We start from the raw sequence: 13,852 nt of genomic DNA on the forward strand, positions 1-13,852 counted from the left end.
TAATTATCCACCAATAATATTGCTGATTCTCACATCAAATAATATATTTATTAATATATGAAATTCAGTATTAAACTACCCAACAACCATTCGAAATACAGGGCCAATGCTTCAAAAATATATAATCCACTATTAGCTAAAAATATCTAATTAAATCAGAATCAAATAATAAATTAACAGATTTTGACCATTATCTTAAGTAAATAACTTAACAGATAAACTGCAAGAGGAGTCTAGATATCGGTCCCATGGCATTGTCCCAAGTGGTGTGCTATTTGACAGTACAACCCTGCAGACCGACAAAGGCGTGTGACACATAGTACAGTAGTAATAAAATCAAATGTTCATATCCTATATATATGAGAAATAATACATGAAATAAGGAAAAACAGAAAGCCTAGAATACATAATATCGAGGATGAACCAACTAAAAAGGAACAAATAACCATAAAGAACATTACAATAAAAAGCACCAAAAAAATGGACAATTGCCCAACCTACAATAAATTAATCCTTAGAGTAAAGAAATCCACCTCGCATGAACAACGCATGGATAACCTTTCTGTTTTATTCGCGCGCTCCCATCTGACGATTAACGCGAGTAATACGTATTGTTAGCTCCAAAGCCGAGCTGTGGCATGTTGTTACTATTTGCAGCAGTTGGCGTATGTGTTTAATTTTTTAAAAAAAAACCTTGTAAATTAGATATAAATTAGCTCTAAACTCAAATGTGACACTGAGAAACACAGAAGGCAAAAATTAAAATCTCTCTCATCTTTCCGTATGTTAATTAGAGAGTTATTCTCAAATAAACAGCGTATGTAAAAATAGTATAAAATACTATTTTCCAAGTTTTCATATGATTTTAATAAATCCCTACATGCCGTTTGTTCCTGACTCTACCGTTAACGCTACAAACTACGTCAACGTCCTGGTCTGGACTCAGATCAATGAAAACATCAAAAAAAACTGCAAGCCCAGATCAAGTAGAGTCTTGCTTCTCCGATAAAAACTCGACCCAGAGCAAATCATTCAATTTCAAGCCATTCAGCTGAACGTTGCTCTGTATCCACGAAGGCCATATAGTTCCTAGCCTCATATCAAGACAGATGTTACAGTGGAAAACCTATAACCAAAGTCTGGACTGTCGATACCACAACATAAAACGGCTGCTGATAAGACCACCAATGGGGAATGATTGCATACACGAGTCTCACCACCGCTCCAATAAAAGGTCTTACTATACTAACGAGCATAGGAGAGACCTCACTCTTTTGTATTGCGATCAAACCAGCAACCCATTTGTCTATTAAAGAACAAAGCCCTTTAACACCAGTTACATAAGCACAGACTGATCGCAGGCGAGGAAGCATACAGCCTACTCTTTTAAAAGATTTTCTCATTCAGCGCTATATAGGGCCTCACAACACTAACGCGACACCCTCAATAATCTTCGCTGTACAGTGCCATATGTTCGTCCAAACAGCTCCTCAGACGCAATCCTACATCAATCTGACCTTTTCCACCCCACCTCCGACCCAAAGACAGCCGTCTGACTGGACACATTCGTGAATTACACTGCTTTTAGGCCGCTCAATGAACATTCTCCGCTGTGGTAGAGCGGATATTAAGAAAAATCGTCACTCTCTGATATAGACCACCGACCCATTACAGGATCGCCGACCCCCCAAAAAACCAAAATGACCGGCCCTTTCAAGGTAGCAGGAACGAGATGCGCTTTTTCTGACCAAGGTAAATCAGAATACGCAGGATATCAAGATAACCACGAGTGCCTCAACTCCCACGTTGGCCCCCATCACCCCGGACTCCTCACCATGATTATCCTCATTATACTTCCCTTCCCACCATCCAGTATTCAATCAAGATTAACCCTGTTAAACAACAACAAGCTCACCTGCGGCAGCTACCTCTCCCCTCCCATCCTGAACACCCCTAACATAATATGTCTCATAATATCAGGCCAATCCGGCTTATTTTCCAGACCACGCAGCAGCGAAATGTCAAGATTCTTACAATGGTAACTCATACCGTAACTCCCCCCGAATGAATCACAGGGCGAGATGTCGAAGGCGGGCGGGAATGAAACTACTTTACATCATCTCATTACTCTGTTCTTATACACAGTCAGCCAGCTGCTGAAACCGCCGACAAGGTTAAGGTACCCGCAAGATGATCATGCTCTGCCCGCGGCTAAATTTTCAGAACAAATCGAAATTAGTCTAGTGCCATTCTTGCCGTGCTTCTTTCAACGTGATCATACGATTGGCGTGAGTGCTTTGCATTTTAATGGGCTGCAGAGGGGAGCCGCTGGTTTATTACTGCTACCAAAGGACAACATCTAAGAAAATACACCCAAAAGAAATTAATCAGCCCAAGAAGCATGTACAGACAGCGGATGGTTGGAAGGAAGAGAGAGGGAGAAGAGTCAGAAAGTGTTATTAATGCGCCTGTGATGAATGACTTGCCCTCAATGCAAATGGCCCACAACAATCTGCAACCGAGGATAAACATGTCCCTCAAATAAGGCAGCCCTTTGGTCCAGCTCAGCCCGCAACGGCAGCAAAACAACAACATCAGCAATGTAACGCCAACTGCGGCGATCTCATCCGCAACCACAACAGCCCAACTCCTCGAGTCTTTCTCAGCCTACGGCCCTGCTAAATTAAGAGGAAAACGAAGTCGGTACGTCTGGAAAAAATACAAAGATCTGATCAAGCAAGGGGCGGGAGTGACAGAACCCGGACGTGCCATGCAGGTAGAGAGGCGAGCAGCAATCGGAGAAAAGGATATACTGAGTTCCAAAACCAAATTACAAGTGTGATATACAAGGTGGCATCGAAGTGCAACGAGGCTGAGTGTAGATGAATCAGAGACCGATATTCCAGAGCTAGACTTGCGCGAGCAGCTCTCAATAGACAGTAAAAAACCTTTATGACATACTACACTCGTCACTCAGGCAGGCGTGCTCCATCTCTTCTCCTTCTTCTCCGAATTTTCATCTTCTCTTCTCTTCCTGTTTACCAACATCGCAGCTGACAACACAAACAAGCCCACGCCCAGAGCACCATACACATATTATCTTCTACCGGGATCATGTCTTATTTTTGAGTTGTGTTGCTTCTTTCTTTTTTTTTTGTTTTCCTTGCAGAACCATCTGTGTGAAATGCTCCTAGCGACGCTTCGCCCCGCCCTCGATTCAGCGCGAGGCCGGCAAAGAAGGATAAGAAGCGAGGGGGCGGGAGAAGAGAGAGAAAGGGGCGCGCGTTTCAGGTGACATAACATCCGGAGTCAACCCTCTGGGAATTGTGGGTACTGAGGCTCTCATAGGGAAAGCCGGTCGCCGTCGCACGCTCTGGTGATGTGTCACAGTGCCGAGATGAATCAACACAATCAAAGCATTCATTTGACCAGGAGCACAAAGCATGGGCGTTTGCGCTTTCCCAAGCACATCTCCCTACTTCTTTTCCCTTCTGTCGTTCTGAGTGGCGACGAGCTCCCTGACCTTGACCTTCATCTTAATCAATCCCCGATCGCCAATACTGGAGGAGAACGTATCCTTAGATTTAACCAATGTGCACCAGAATCACCCCACACATTCACAATTCACCGGCCCCGCCTTTGTCCACTATTTATGCAACACCCGCACGGCATAAACACCGAAGACCATTCCTGAGAGAAGGTAAATTAGGAGGATACGGCTGACCAAAGACACTGAGTACCATCTCTCTTACTATATAGATTTACACCTCAGACATTGTTATTGAACAAGCATCGCGTGCATGCAAACACTTCTCACTATAGCACACTCATCTCAATACCCATCTTCGTTAGTTTTTAACTTGCTCTCGTCTCACTTAAGAGCCCCCGGCGAGCCAACGGACGCGATTGCCCATAGCGAAATCTCCCAATTAATCTCTGTCCGTACTCACATCTTTATACCCTCAGACATCCGAAATTGATCCTTTTCTGGCCATCTTCACAGCCTTCCCCTGCTGCCTTGTTGGGGTTGAACGAACCGGGTCACCTGTCCTCTACCTTCCGGAGCACTAAGCAGGGCCATAAATGGAAGAGCACACGAACTTCAGAGAACACAGAAGAACACCAACAACCATCATAATTACCTTCACCTGCAACTTTCTGAGGAATGTAGTTGATAGGAGTCTACAAACTGAACTGCTGTAAGTGAAGATGCCGATGACAAGTGGACTTGATCCACAGAGCGCACCCTATTGACAATATGAACAAAAACCAACTAACCGAACCATCATCACTACAAGACAGAAATGGTCATCTTATACGCCAGCATCTTCGTCCTATTAATCAGCCGCTTTCCATCCAGCCCATAGTCTACCGGTTAAATGTTTATATTTCGATGACAAATTGTTGCTAACACTACCAAACTTTATAAATCTCCTTCGCATTCTGCTTACATCATCTCCTCAATATCAGCCGCGTACGTGAGTACAGGACCACACAATAACCGAAGTAAGAGCGCCTCGCACCCACTATATCCGACATACACATCAATTTACCAACATAGACCTCTGACAAAAATGCTGTTCCATCCTACACAAAGTGGACCGGAAACTACAGAGTCCACTTCACACCCGGGAGAGATTATCGCCATGCTTCACCCTTACACACGGACAGAATTTCTATTGCGACAGCACTAAAACCTTCTAGTTCGACCATTTCAAGTGTATCTCCCAGCAAACGGTAGAACCCCACAGGAGCACCTCCTGACTGATTGCAGTACCAGCCACATCGCCACCACAACTAATGTTGGGTTCCAGAGTGACGTCTCACACTACATCTATGGTAGTCACAATAGGTGACGACGAACAGGCGGTGTAGCAGTCACATCGACTCAGGGACACAAAGCACAGACCGACTAACTAAACCTACTTAATACTTCCAATTCATCAATTTCCACAATACTCAGGAAAACGGAAATGACTCGGACTGATGAGAACGTATATCCCCATCGGTCGATGGTGTAAGAGGTAGACAATTGTGGTCATACGTCGTTGCAAATTAGCATCATGCTTCTATCCATGTCGTAAAAAAGTCCTGAATCTGCCACGCCCCCCCTGTCTCAAGAAACTATCACTGCTATCACCATCCTCCACACTGCCCACTACCATACCACGCCCACTACCTAGCCACGCAGAACAGCTAACCACAAATCGCACATCCAATCACCAATGAGCACTACACAGAACACGAGCAGCGATGGACAAACAGGAGACACCACACAGCCTTGCAGAGCAAAAGCCAACATAGGCAAGACTACATCTCACTTGCGCGACTGCTAAAGCTCAACATGCGAGACAGCAATCAACCGCTGAAACCGAATACCACTCCCGCAAGCCAAGCCACCTCCCGGCCACCAACCACCAGATATCAAACATCTATACATCATCCGCCTAACGCGGCTTATCAATACAACGCATCCACTATGAGTGATCAGAACACCTTCACGCTGGAAGAGAAGACGTTTAATTACAAAACGCGTAGAGAGATGTGTGCGACGCAGCCACAGGAACCATCCATACTCAGGAGAACTCCATCTAATCCAACCGCCTACGATGTCTGACCTGATACAGCTGATCCACCGGTGAATAGTGTGAGGCCGCAACACCTTGCAAGCTATCCATGCCCCATCATACAAGGAGAGAAACAGGCTGCCAAAGCCGCAAGCAGCAAATATTCTGAGAGAGATATCGCCATCCGAGCCGGGGACGGCCGGACCCCGGCAGGATACCCACATTGGTGGCCGAGGAAAGGTGAGTGAATCCGCCCTATGGCTAATACCAAAGAACTCGCTACTATCGGGTGATGACATGACATCGTCACTCACATGAGCCGCAGGGCATACAGACACTGCCGAGGATGCGCAGTTGTCTTCTCTCTGCGACGACAGCCCAGCCACCGCGAAAATCCAGTTCGGCCGCCATCCCAAAACAGACAAACAATCACGATTAACAAGCACTGTCTTCAACAGAATCACGCATCCAATAGGAACACAGAGTCCATCTAAGCGGCGCCTGAAGACCCACATACTATCCGACACCAGCAACCAACTTGATTTAGCAGAAACACAAGCCGCCACCGTCAGGAATTCTCGATAAATGCGCAACAAAGGACGTGTGCATAGAACTCTGTCATCAGGGGATCATCCATGTCGGGTGGACGCACTATCGTGAGAAATACCATCACGCACCAGGTTCCACCAGCTCAGAAAGAATAATCGCGAGTGGACCGCGGTAGGTGAGCAAGGAGGGAGAAGGTACTCGCGCTGTAATGATAGCGAGCATCCTATCTTGAAGTCTAATCGTGCTTCAACGACTTGACGCTGGCGATTGATTCGAGCTGACAACCATTTCAGCGACGGAAGATTCTACACAGGCCCCAGGCAACCACATCCCACCTTGGTCACACATGCCGACGCAGGAGGGACCCCGAACAAAACAAGGACCGTATGGAACAGCCTGGCCCATTCACCCTTCACGGCACGGGCCATGACACACCCAAGCCATAAGGTGTCCACAGGACCTTCGCCAGAGGAACAAAATGGCTCTAAACGCTGACCAACAAAATCGAGCCCAAACAGCACCACAACGACCGGACAAGTGCATGTGATGAACAACACTTTCAGTACACACCACCCATTAGCGAGTGTCCTTCCATTTTCTAACAATAGCGCGCTAATGACGCGCCGCCACCAGCGCGCTATCCCATCATGAGGCGCCAAATACACAGGCCAGCGGCTGCACTACTAAACCATCGGCCTTTGGCCCAAACCTGAGAAAATGATAAACTCCGCGCGACTCACAGTGAACTCGCCATGCCACCACGCTGTCGCGGGCCGTCACAGCACGCTACGCTGCCGGGTTTCATTCCCGAGTCTAGGTCTCGCGCGCGGAGCCCCAGCGCGAGTTCCAGAGTCGCAAGAGACAAATATCTCTGCCTTGGTGGACGAAATCCTGCCTGCCTCCATAACAGCTAGCGCTCCGTAGTCTCCTGAGAAGGCAGGGGGGAACTGGCCAGTCGGCGCAACGGGTCTGGAAACTGCCGCAGGAAAAATTGGCAGAGAACTGAGGCGGATCCGCGCGAGCCACGAAGCCACCAATCCTCTCCATAATTCGATGGCTCTGTCGCCAAGGCGTCAGGACAGCAGCGTCCGCTTTCTCCAGCCCGACAGTTCAAAGAGTGCAACAGGAACGCGTTAGTGCGTCGTATTGCCGTCAGCCGCGAGGGGCCTCTAACGTCATAGCCCTGGCTGCGTCGAGGGGCATCTATAAGGCCGCTACAACTGTGAAATACTTCGTAACGTCCGTGTTTAATTCCTCCACCGGAACGGGGCCTTCGATATTAAAAACCACGGCCTTCCGGGTGTGCTGCCAAAAAGTCCGGTAACATTGATGGCTGGCAGCGAAAACACCGACATTACCGCACCGCTACAGCGCAGAATTTTCACCCGCCGTCGTTGTGTGCGACGTAATCAAGCTATGTTCAACTCAAAAGTCGTCACCAATTGGATGTGATAAAGTGAGAGACACGAGACGCGAGAATGCGTCGAGTCCAACTTTAACCCACACTTCACATATCAACAAAAACTGTTAACAGCGAGAAGGTGCCAACTGCACGCCCACACAACCCCGCTACTGCCGCACCACCTTATACAACCTCCTCTCTAAAGTAACAGGTCTCCTTGACTTGAAAAAGCTGTCTAGCTGGCCAGCGTCCTATATTGATTTCCTGATTTATTTTGAACAAGGGGACAAGGGGGAACCCACATCTTACTTGTCATTCCAAAATTCCAACAGGGGGATGAGGTGCTGTAATAAATATATGTGTAAGTTTATTAGTAAAGTGGTTTTAGTATGTTTTAGTGCCATTTTAAAAGTATATTTTCATGACTATCGTGATAATATCGTTTCCAAGATAATCTTGACATGTGATTTTCATCATCCCATGCCTATTCAATGAATACATTAACATGTACATAAACTTGGATTTATCCGGACTTGGATTTAAATTTTAAATGTTTACTTGACATACAGGTGTTTGTTTGATTATATAAAACCTGTCAAACTCACATGTTTAGCAAGTGGGATAGATCAGTTTGAGGTGCAGGTTGATCAAAAGTGTTCAGTGAATAATAATAATAAGTCCATAGGTGTTTGTTGTGTTTCTCTCCACAATAAACAGTGTGGACGCTCCAAGGTCTTAAAACAAACAGTCTGTTTGCTGTATGATAAAAGAAAAATATAAAATACATTTCATTTTTCTCTGTTTAATGAAATGTAAAATGTATTCTATTTCTTTTGGCTGCAGTTTCTCAGTAAAAACCTGAGATTTGCTGCAGAAGAAGTGTCTCCTGTCTGCAGACTTCCGTTCTCTGAAGCCTCAGGCGGGGACAGCCGCCGGCTGTTTGATGTGAAAACCTCAGTCTGTTTGGGGACAGTGATGTAATCTTCATCTGAACATGTGTGAACATTCAGTCTAAATCTGCTGTATCAGTCATTTCTCCTGGTAAAAATAACCCGAAGTAAAACTGAAACTGCTGTAGGCCATTTCTAGTCCTTGTCAAAACAGAAGAAACACGAACACTGTAGTCACTCAGTTGTTTTTAACACTGTGGGAAAAAAGTAAACTCCAAAGGTCCACTTTCTAGCTTTGTGGGGCTTTCAATACTCACTCTTCCCTGGTTGCATCTCAGTCTTTATTAGCATATAATCTATTATGGAACTGGCTCTGGTGGGACTTCGGTCATGTGTTAACAGGTGATATGGGGAAGGATTGTAAAATTAACATGAATCCCTGGGCTTAATGGGTCTACTGGGGAGGTCTGAGGCTTCAGTTAGAGGCTGAGCTAAACACAAACACACAGACACATGGTCAGTGTGTCTGTTGCTGGTTTACAGCCAACGTACAGAAACAAGTCATATCTCAGAGTCATGGAAAATTTGAACATCACATTTCCATCTCGACAGAAAGAGAGATATTTCATCAAAAACCAAACATTTCAAAATCACGGTCTGTACAAACGTTACAGGTTAAAGATAATTGTCTCTCAGTGCTGCTGCTGGCTCAGCTGTCAATCAAACTTGAGTTGCCCACTCAGAAGCTTGAAGGTCAAGCAAGCATTTTTATGCCTTTATTAGAGATTTGGACTACAGAGAGACAGAATACATAGAAAGTGAGATGGAGAACAACATGCAACAAAGGGTCCCTGGCTGGACTTGAACAAGAGACGTTGCAGTTCATGGCCAGCATCTTAACCTCTCATTCACAGGAGTCTCCCTAGTTTCAGGCTGAGATTCAGGGCGCCATGTTGCTTCTACAGATTTTCCTCACACAGGCTAAATTAGTGTCATTATCAGTCGCGCAGAGTGTTCTTGGTTTAAAATCGAAAACAACTCTTCAAATCGTGGCTGAACAGTAGCAGCAGAAAAAGACTGATAAACTATATTTAGAGGAAATCTCTGTGAATCGCTCCACCTGTCCTCTAGATCTCCCCACAGACATGATAATGAGCAAAATCCTCCATCTGGCAGCTCCCTTACAGCAAACTCAACCCAAAAACTGTTGTCTGAATGTGCTAAATTTAATTCTGCTCTAATTGGTTTTGTGTCAAGAGGCAGAGCAGGCTGGGCTGTGCCTATGTGTGATCAGAAACTAATCAATCATCAATCAGTCAGTCAGAACTAATTAGGTATAAACTCTGTTTCGCAGAGACACTCATGTCTCTGAAAACAAATAACTCTAACGTGTAGGAATAGAAAATGAAACAGTGTAATTTTAAGACAGGCAGCCAGCCTTCAGTTTGGAGTAATTTATTGACTATTGGCAGTAGCTAGCCCTTCAGCTTTGTATTTCTCTCTTTGTAAGACATATATTCTTTATCCACAGAGTGTGGAGGTTCATGTACATTTTTATTGCCTTTCTAAAACCAAAAACACAAGAAAAAGGAATGTATAAAAAGTGTGTTTATATGCTCTAATGGTGGAATTGTGAGCACTACTGGTAGTACTAGCTAGCATTACCATACTACCAATCAAACAGTAACCTCTGTGGTTGGAAAATGAAGCCAACACAGAAGTGCCAAAAATGGCAGTTCCTCGAACGGCCACTTGAGGTTGGCGACAGAAGTGAGTCAATCTCCAGAAGGCCCCATATTAAAATGCCCAACAGCATAAATAAACATGTTTAAAGCCTGATACAAGAAACGATTGTACTCTCTAAAGCTAAATTCCCAGTCATGGGTGCTTTGTGTGACAGGTGGGTGCCATCACAGAAGGCTGTTTTCAGTAACCAGGCTTCATTCAGCCCACCTCAGCTCGATGTATTTGCCCATTTTTGGATTATCTGGGAGCCGGCGGATTCAGGACTTCCAAAATGGGGAGGGCCACAGCGATCACACTGAGCTTCAGAAACCTATGGGTGACGTCACGGAGACAGTCTATGCTTCCAATATAACAGGATACCTTGATGTGTATTGAAATACGTTACAAGTTACAATTCCATGTTCCAACGTTTTTACAAATATACCCTGTAAAACAAAAGTTTGAATAAAAAAGAAAAATAACTTAAACTGATTTCTAACTGCAATATGAGAGCGTCTATCAGTGAGTTTCAACCTGCTGTCATCAGTGTTACACAAAAACATACAGTATGTGTGTAGGGGCTGCTGACGGTGTGCATTTCTATTTATAAACTCTGCTGGAGGGCTGAACATTACATAAAACATGACAGTACATTATTTATTAGAGACTCACCCGCTCCGCCGACTGTGCTGTGCCAAAGAAGATGGGGATGAAGGCGAGCCAGATGATGCAGGTTGTGTACATAGTAAATCCAATGGGTTTGGCCTCGTTAAAAGTCTCTGGCACGCCGCGCGTTTTGATGGCGTAAACAGTGCATGTGACCATCAAGAGGATGCTGTATCCCAGAGAGCAGATGAGCGACAGGTCAGAGATGTCACACTTGAGGACACCACGAGCATTCTCAGGATCCTGCGTGCGCTGTTCACCATAGTCCACAAAAGTGTGCGGTGGGTCGGCAGCGAACCACACAAGGATACCCAGCAGCTGGACCGAGATGAGCGAGAAGGTGATGACAAGCTGGGAGGCTGGTGATATGAAGCGTGGTGCGGTCACCGCTTTCTTACCCTGCTCGAAGATGCGGTGGATGCGGTTGGTCTTGGTAAGCAGCGCAGCGTTGCTGAAGCACATGCCGAGTCCCAGGAAGATGCGACGGAACGAGCAGACGACAACATCAGGTGCAGCAATCATGGGGAAGGTGATAATGTAACACAGGAAGATGCCTGTCAGCAGCACATAGCTCATCTCTCGCCCTGAGGCCCGAACAATGGGTGTGTCATTGTAGCGAACAAAGGTGACAATGACAAAGGTGGTGGCGATGATGCCCAAAACGGAGATGAAGATGGGCAACAGCGCCCAGGGCGAGTTCCACTCCAGCTTGATGATAGGGATAGGCTGGCAGCCTGTGCGGTTCTGGTCAGGTCTCTTCTCGTAGGGGCAGAGCTCACAGGTGAACTCACTGGCCTGGAAGTGGTATCCCTCACAACGCTCGCAGTGCCAACAGCATGAGACGCCCTTCACCACCTTCTTCCTCTCGCCGGTCTGGCAGGGCAAGCTGCACACCGAAGCCGGCAGGGAGGAGTCGCCGGTGGTCCACTGCAGGGTGTCCATCTGAGGGGAGGGAACAAGAACCAGACTTGTCAACATCCATCTTCAAACTAAGAAGCTAAACAAACAGCTCAGCAACATCGTAATTATCATTCAGTGTAATCTTAGCTTAACCACAGCACTAAATGCGAATTTAGGGTTTATTAAATTGTCGATAACCATAGCAACAGTACCGTTGCTTCAGGCTCTGCTAACTTACTAGTGAAACTAACCTACCTTAAACTGATCACAAACACACTCTAAAACATGGAGGAGGATTTAAACACAGACATTTTTTGTTCCAGGGGACACAATGTTCACCCAGCTATCCACGTAAACACAATAATGGACTCCCACACAGAGACAATATGGATTAATAATGTGGAAATGTTGCAGGAGTTTACAAAGTTAACAAAAGACAGTTATGTGTGTGTTCTGAGTGAGAATAACATAAATTGTAGCATTAATGACTTTTAAAAAAACAGTGTGTTTCTGTTCGGTGCAGAACAAATCACTGCTGCAGGGCTTCAAACATGACTGCTCGCCAATAAATTATTTATATCTTTTATGGAGCAAACAAAGTGTTTCACCTTAAGTCGAGATTATTCTGTTGAACTGCTGTTTCCAAGAAAAAGGAGCAGGATTTGAAACATGTTTGCTCCCTTAATTCATTTCATCCATTCATTTGCTCTTTTCTTTATTTTGTAAAAAAAAAAAATACAATTTAATCAGTGATTTTGACAGACATTCTTGTATCAACCAAAAGTCTGACCTATTACTGTGTTGGCTAAACATCTATGTCCTACAGAATTCTCTTTATACTGTCGCCATTATCTGGCACTTGTTTCACTCTGGTCAACATTGTTTGACAGATGTTAACTAAATGAGACCGATTGAGATTATTGGTCCTTACATTTAGATGCAGATGATTGGTCCAGTGTCCAATGACCTTGTATTCTGCCACCGACCTATTGTTGATCTGATACTGGAAGATGTCGTAGCGTCCGGGAGCATCACCATTCTCGTTGAATGTGACTGGAGTCCCTGCACTTCCTGTAAAAACACAAAGGAGAGAACATTCCAACATTGACAGATATCTATTTAGGTGCAGGGACAGTAGTTTTCACATCACCAGAACAGCCTCCACCGTAGCTGGGCTGTAATACGGTATGATGGGACACCAATACTTTTATGGTTGTGTGATCAAGCTTGTCTGTTAAGTTTATGAGCAGAAGCTTCTTGATGCTAGACCACTTGTCCCTTGCTCCTCCATTTGTCAGAACTGCTCTATCTTAGATCATTCATTTGTTAGTGTGAAAAATGTACCGTTGGGCCATTTGAATTGCAGCTTACTGATTGGTTGTTTGATGTCACTCAAATTGGTCCTTTCTCTACAGTTACAAGAAAATGTGAGATGAAAGACAGAAACATTAATCCTAACCAATGGAGGTGTAGGATGATGTGTAGAACCAACATGTGTTTAGCCATATGTTGTAGTGTTAGAGCATATTGAAGTAGATTATACTGCAAGCCTACCACATCCACACATACGGGGTAAACACCATGACACTACAAAATGTGGACAGAAGGAGAATTGAACCAACAACCAAATGTCTAGGTACATTGTTCCCATGTCGTTTAAGGCACAGGTCAGACGTTTTGCTGACCCAACCATCCAACCTGATCTTCTCCCTCTCTGGACTTTGTGCCTCTATAACAACATCACTTAACTTCCAACTTTATTCCTGTCTGACAAGAGTTACAATTACGATGGGCTCTAGAGGCTTGAAAGCAAACAACTGTAATTTTGCTGAAATGACTGATGCTTATTTTAGGACAACCTGTGCTGCATGTGCTAACTGTACTAGCTGCTGTCACTAGCTAGTTGGCGGTTCTATTAGCTGATTGTGCCCAGACTGCGAGCTCAATGTACTGGAGGAAGTTTGTTTACAGCACTAGCAAAGGCGCTTTGAACTGCCAGGAGGCAGGGACTCAGCTCGGGTCGCAATGAGCACCAGAGCCAGAGTGGCGCAACCTAGTCCACTAGGAAAGATCTTCATTCGGGGACAGCCCTTGTTGTTAAAAAACACACAATACAGTCAAATCCAGGATTAAAGGGACACTTCAACCATTTG

General features: G+C 45.2%; 1 protein-coding gene across 1 annotated transcript in view; it reads right to left on the reverse strand.

Moving 5' to 3' along the window:
* grm8b (glutamate receptor, metabotropic 8b) overlaps positions 1 to 13,852 on the reverse strand; it is a 126,294-nt gene that overhangs the window by 16,737 nt on the left and 95,705 nt on the right. Inside the window, exons 9-10 of the mRNA XM_035665793.1 lie at positions 12,631 to 12,770; positions 10,806 to 11,741 (exon numbers count right to left, since the gene is read on the reverse strand). Coding sequence (XP_035521686.1) covers positions 10,806 to 11,741; positions 12,631 to 12,770 — 1,076 coding nt within the window. The remainder of the gene's footprint in view (positions 1 to 10,805; positions 11,742 to 12,630; positions 12,771 to 13,852) is intronic.

The sequence above is a fragment of the Morone saxatilis genome, unplaced genomic scaffold (genome assembly GCF_004916995.1).
Source record: "Morone saxatilis isolate NCDOM2014 unplaced genomic scaffold, NCSU_SB_2.0 Contig2, whole genome shotgun sequence".
NCBI classification, from domain to species: Eukaryota; Metazoa; Chordata; class Actinopteri; family Moronidae; genus Morone; species Morone saxatilis.